The 6,607-nt window shown below is 37.4% G+C and overlaps 1 protein-coding gene across 3 annotated transcripts in view; it reads left to right on the top strand.

Moving 5' to 3' along the window:
* The window catches only part of CDKN3 (cyclin dependent kinase inhibitor 3), a 16,939-nt gene extending 11,813 nt beyond the window's left edge, over positions 1-5,126 (top strand). For all 3 annotated transcript variants that reach the window (XM_055538100.1, XM_055538101.1, XM_055538099.1), the window contains 2 exons: positions 1,218-1,321; positions 4,920-5,126. In XM_055538100.1, the coding sequence (XP_055394075.1) occupies positions 1,218-1,321; positions 4,920-5,006 (191 nt within the window). In that variant the 3' untranslated portion in view covers positions 5,007-5,126. The remainder of the gene's footprint in view (positions 1-1,217; positions 1,322-4,919) is intronic.
* Positions 5,127-6,607: the final 1,481 nt, after the last annotated feature.

Raw genomic sequence — 6,607 nt, forward strand, 5'->3', positions numbered from 1 at the left:
CAGTATCAAAATTACAAACTTTTGTGTAAAGATACTATCAGGATGAAAAGACAACCCACAGAATGGGAGAAAACATTTGCAAACCATGTATCTGATAAGGGACTTACCTAGACTACATAAAGAACTCTTACAACTCAATAAAAAGACAGACAACCCAGTTAAAAACTGGGCAAAGGATATGAGCAGACATTTCTCCAAACAAAATACACAAATCACTAATTAGCACACATAAAAATGCTCAAAATCTTAGTTATCAGAGAAATGCAAATCAAAACCACAATGAGATACCACCTAACACCCATTAGAATGGCTATTATCCAAAAAATGGAAAGCAAGAGTTGGCAAGGGTGTAGAACAACTGAAAACTTACTACTCTGCTGCTTGGAATGAAAAATGGTGCAGCTGCTTTGGAAAATAGCCAGGCAGTCCCTCCTCCTCCTTACCTATCGAGTTACTGTCCAACCCAGCAATTTCACTCCTAGGTATATATCCAAAAGAAATGAAAACATGTTCATACAAAACTTATGAACATTTATAGCCATATTATTTATGACAGCCAAAAAATGGAAAAGCCTAAATGTCCACATCAACTGACAGATGGATAAACAAAATGTATAGCCATACAGTGGAATATTATTCAGCTATAAAAAAGGAATGAAGTACATGCCACCAAATGTAAATATCTTGAACACATAATGCTAAGTGAAAGAAGTCAGTCACAAAAGACAACTTATGATTCCTTTTATTTGAAATGTCTAGAATAGGCAAATCCATAAAGACAGAAAGTAGATTAAATGTTGCTTAGGGGAGGGGTGACAGGATGATGAGTGATAAGGGGATGATAACAAAAGGGTACAGGGCTTCTTCCTGAGGTAATGAAAATATTCTGAAACCGTGGCGATGGCTGCACTGAAATCCACTAAATTATACACTTTCGATGAATGAATTGTGAGAGATGAATTTTAATCACTCAATAAAAGTTTTAATAAAAAAGAATGAAGCCAGTGTTAAATTGTAATTCAACTGCAGTCATTTAAAATCATAATTTAACTATCAAAAACACACTAAAAAGTCTTAGTCTTAATTCATTTCAAACAATTACAGCAAACTCAGTCTTCTGCACAACAGAAGACTAAATAAACTAAATATGAATTGTTGTACCCCATCATCAGTTTATAATATATATAATACATGCTTTTTCTCTCATGTTCTATTAGTAGCTGCTTGTCTCCTCCTATACCTGTCTGACACAGTATCACCGCAGCAAGCCATCGACAGCCTGAGGGACCTGAGAGGATCTGGAGCGATACAGACCATAAAAGTAAGAAGGGTGACTGTTCTCATGAGGCTGTGGTTAGGGATGAACTGTCACAGTGCAACACGTCCTCAAAGGGGCCATGAAAATCCAAAGCATCCTGTTATCCATGTATCACCTGTTTATATTTTGACTTTTTAAATTTACATTTAAATAAGTTCAGCTTTTCCAAACAAAATAATGAAAAATTGTGAACTTTCCAGTTTATTCTTCCAGGATCCATTCCTTTTCAGTTTTTTGCCCATTCAGTTCTGGGAATGAATTCTGTCACCTGGAAAAATGAGGCAATTTTTACTATAAAATAGGTAGTTTCCTGGGTAGACTTTTGAACTAAAAGTAGCTCATGAAGATCCTCTTATGGTATCATTAAACATTTAACAAACACAGATGAATGACTAATAGAAAAAAAAAATGTAAGGTCATTCTAGTTATCCTTTGCTGTGACTAACCAAAGTGACATCTTTCCATTTACTTTCTCTTTAAAACCAAAAACACTGAGTAGCAGGGCCCCAAAGATATTACTGATTTGTAGATCTGTCATGCCAACAGAAAAATACGCCCAACTGAATGCAGAGTTCCAGAAAATAGCAAGCAGAGATAAGAAAGCCTTCTTAAGTAACCATGAAAAGAAACAGCGGAAAACAATAGAATGGGAAGACTAGAGATCTCTTTTAAGAAAAATTGGAGTTACCAAGGGAACATTTCATTCAAAGATGGGCACAATAAAGGACAGAAACGGTATGGACCTAACAGAAGCAGAAGATATTAAGAAGAGGTGGCAAGAATACACAGAAGAACTATACAAAAAAGATATTAATGACCCAGATAACCACAATGGTGTGCTCACCTAGAGCCAGACATCCTGGAGTGCTAAGTCAAGTGGATCTTAGGAAGCATTACTACAAACAAAACTAGTGGAGGTAATGGAATCCCAGCTGAGCTTTAAAAGATGATGCTGTTAAACTGCTATACTCATTAGGCCAGCAAATTTGGAAAACTCAGCAGTGGCCACAGGACTGGAAAAGGTCAGTTTTCATTTCAATCCCAAAGAAAAGCAACACCAAAGAATGTTCAAATTACCATACAATTGCACTCATCTCACATGCCAGCAAGATTTTGCTCAGAACCCTTCAAGCTAGGCTTCAGCAGTATGTGAACCCAGAACCTCCAGATGTACAAGCTGGATTTAGAAAAGGCAGAGGAACCAGAGATCAAATCTCCAACATACATTGCATCATAGAAAAAGCAAGGGAATTCAAAAAACACACAAAAAAAATCTACTTCTGCTTCACTGACTATGCTAAAGCCTTTGACTGTGGATCACAAGCAGCTGTGGAAAATTCTTAGAGATGGGAATACCAGGCAACCTTACCTTCCTCCCGAGAAACCTGTATGCTGAAAACAAGCAAGTTAGAACCGGACATGGAACAACAGACTGGTTCCAAATTGGGAAAGGAGTACATCAAGGCTGTATATTGTCACCCTGCTTATTTAACTTATATGCCGAGTACATCATGCAAAATGCTGGTGAATAACAAACTGGAATCAAGATTGCCAGGAGAAATATTAGCAACCTCAGATACGCAGGTTATACCACTTTAATGGCAGAAAGTGAAGAGAAACTATAAAGAGTCTCTTGATGAAGGTGTAAGAGAGCCTATCACTTCTTGGCAAATAGATGGGAGAAATGTGGAAACAGTGTCAGACTTCATTTTCTTGGGCTCCAGAATCAATGCAGACGGTGAGTGCAGTCACGAAATTAAAAGATGCTTGCTCTTTGGAAGAATAGCTATGTCAAACCTAGACACGGCTTTTTAAAACTTTGGAAAACTCAGCAGTGACAGAGTTTTAAAAAGCAGAGGCATCACTTTGCCAACAAAGGTCTGTATAGTCAAAGCGATGGTTTTTCCAATAGTCAGGAATGGATGTGAGAGTTGGACCATAAAGAAGGCTGAGTGCCAAAGAATTAACACTTTCAAACTGTGGTGCTGGAGAAGACTCTTGAGAGTCCCTTGGACCAGTCAATCCTAAAGGAAATCAACCCTGAATATTCATTGGAAGGGGTGATGCTGAAGCCAAAGCTCCAATACTTCAGCCACCTGATGAGAAGAGCTGGCTCACTGGAAAAGACTAATGCTGGGAAAAATTGAGGGCAAGAAAAGGGGGTCACAGAGGATGAGATGGTTGGATGGCATCACTGATTCAATGGACATGAGTTTGAGGAAACTCAGGGAGATAGTTGTGGACAGAGAAGCATGGCATGCAGCAGTTCATGGGGTTGCAAAGAGTAGGACACGACTTAGTGACAGAACAACAGTGCTAACTTGCCTTCCTTTCCCAGTTACCTGGTCTCAGCTTTAGGACTAAGTCAGAGGAGCAGGTTCTGAAAACAGAAGCTCCCTCTTGTTACCTGTTAAAATCAAATGATGCTTCAAATTTAAGATATTCCCAAGTGTCTCTTTGACAAGAACAAATTACATGGACAAACATAATGTATATGTGTGTGTATATGAGTGTTTTGCATCTTTAATCTTAACCCTACATTAATATGGGCTATTTATCACCTCAGCATTCTGGGGCAAACATGGTTTTTCCAGCTCTATGCTGATATGTTAAGTTAGCAGTACGCAAGCCCAACTTCTCAACAGTAATACAAAATGAGATTTTGGACAGGGAAAGAATATCCTCTGGGCAGCTGTTAAAACTCCAAATGAATTAATTAAAGAATCTATTTTGCTTATCTGTTAAGATTAGTAATTTTATTTCAGTATTTTCTATTATGAAAATTGTTCCAAAATGATTTTATCATCACAAAAAGCAGACAACTAAGGCTTCTGTAAACCAAGAAATAGATTTTTCTTGAATATACTGTTAATTGCTGCAGACAGTGCCCTTCCCTGTGGACTTACTCCCCAGGAGAAAATGCATTAAAAATAGAATACCAGACCTGGTTTTGATCCCTGGGTTGGGAAGATCCCTTGAAGGGAACAGCTTCCCACTCCAGTATTTTGGCCTAAAGAATTCCATGGGGTTGCAAAGAGTCGGACACAACTGATCGACTTTCACTTTCACTTCACGTGTTATTTGTAATCTTATTTGCTCCTGCCAGTAAAGGGAAAAACGATTTTACAGACGTAAAATACTCATCTGCATTTCAGGCTACCTGCTGTTTTTTCGAGATTTTTAAAGCAAGTTTTTCACACTATATATAGCTTGTTGTTGTTGTTTAGTCACTAAATCATGCCCGACTCTTTGCAACCCCATGGACTGTCACCCTCCAGGCTGCTCTGGCCATGGGATTTCCCAGGCAAGAAAACTGGAGTGGGTTGCCATGCCCTCCTCCAGGAGATCTTCCTGACCTAGAGATTGACCTCGGGTCTTCTGCATTGTAGGTGGATTCTTTACCACTGAGCCATGAAGGAAGCCCTGTATGTAGCTTCACTGAAAGATAAAACTTCCCCAAGATGTAAACACCTCCTTACCCAAAAGGATGTAGAATCATTTTTACCAAGTATTATTTTGATTCCTGATTCCAACTAGTATCATGACTACTCTGGCAATTAGCCTTCTACAATGTATTTCAGTGTATCTTTACTTTTTTCAGCAATATAATTATCTTCATGAGTTCCGGGACAAGCTAGCTGCACACCTTTCATCAAGAAATTCACTATCAAGATCTGTATCTAGATAAAAGAATTTCAAATTGCATATACATATGACCATGTCTGAAATTTGAGCTCCCTAATAGCATTTGTATTGAAACTACTAGTGTTATCAAACTGAATGTAATAAATGTAAATGTACACGTGCAGATATTCCTCAAGATTTTACTGACAAATTTCATTGTGTCTCGTTCATGTCATAGGAGATAGAAAAACTGTTGGGGAAAAAAACTGTTAAAAACTTTTAAAAAATACACCAGCTGTTCTGCTGTATTTTACCTAGAGGTAATGCTGAAAAACAGCATATGGGAAAATATATTTTTATTTTTTTGCCACATTCTTACCTCATATTATAATTGGTAACTGCTGGGTGGCATATGACATAGTAACACATATGAAAATTGCTACAAGCACCCAGGCTAAAATTATTTAAATAACTCTTACCCTCTATTCCTCTGAAAATTTCTCCCATTGTTTTCTCTACTTCACAGATATATAGAATTGTGAATTTTTCACCTCCCTCCCAATGCCAGATCATCCCCAACAAGTGTTTATCCAGCAGTTGCTGGAATTTTCCAAGATGAGGAATTCATTGGTTCAGACAGCTGCTATTTTTTACAGCACTGTTTTTTTAACCCTAGGAACTACAATGGAATGAATTTAATACCTCTTTCACATTTATTTTATAAAGCACTTACCTAAAGTTTAAGTCTCCAGTTTTCTCACTCCTTCACTCTGTTACCTATGTCTTTGTCTGTAAATTTCACGCTGAGCTACCGAAAGCAAGCATTTGCATTTGCAGACAAGGATCATACCTTGAGTCAAAGTCACCTGTTTTAAGAGACGTCAGCAGTTTCAGTGCTGCAGAACCCCACGGCTCTCTTGGCTACTGGTAGTCAAGAAGGTGACCAACAGAGGAGGCACTTCCGGACAAGCAAAGCATATTTCACCACATCAACCCTAATCTGTCAATAGTCGTATAATTACCAAAAGTCTTACTGTCTCTCACTCTTCTTGCCCTGATGAGCTACTAATCTCATTTAAGAATACTTTAAAACATTTACCAGCAGTGTTTGGGAACTTCAGACCAGAGACTCAGAATGTACCGTAATATAAAAATCAATGTTTTAATACTTTAGAACTTAAGGTTTTCGTTCTAAGACTCTTAAGGAAGACGGGAGAATCACATATCCTTAAGGATTTCCGACCGAAGATAGTAAATGCCAAAAGTTATAACAAGGAAGTTATTTAAGTACAGGCTGCAGTAATAGATTGAGCTTTCTCATGATTTTGTTGTTATAACCAAGTACAATTTAAAATCACTCCATTAAGCTTTAAACAGTCACTGAAATTGACATTACCAAATCTTATTATCAGCTTTCTCCCAATATATAGGTTACTCATAAATATCTAAAAATAGCAGAAAAAAATATTAGCATGGACTAATCAAATCCTTTAATCAGTTGAATTTTCAAAGTACATGCATCTCAATTTCCACTGCCAAGAAGTGCTAGTTAAGCCTTCCACAATAAAATGCTTGACTATTTTACTAAGTTATAAGGAAAAACATCAATTATTCCACAACAAACATGGGATGTCACTATTCAAATATAATTATCCAATAAAGTTT

The sequence above is a fragment of the Bubalus kerabau genome, chromosome 10, assembly GCF_029407905.1.
Source record: "Bubalus kerabau isolate K-KA32 ecotype Philippines breed swamp buffalo chromosome 10, PCC_UOA_SB_1v2, whole genome shotgun sequence".
In the NCBI taxonomy this organism is placed as follows: Eukaryota; Metazoa; Chordata; class Mammalia; order Artiodactyla; family Bovidae; genus Bubalus; species Bubalus kerabau.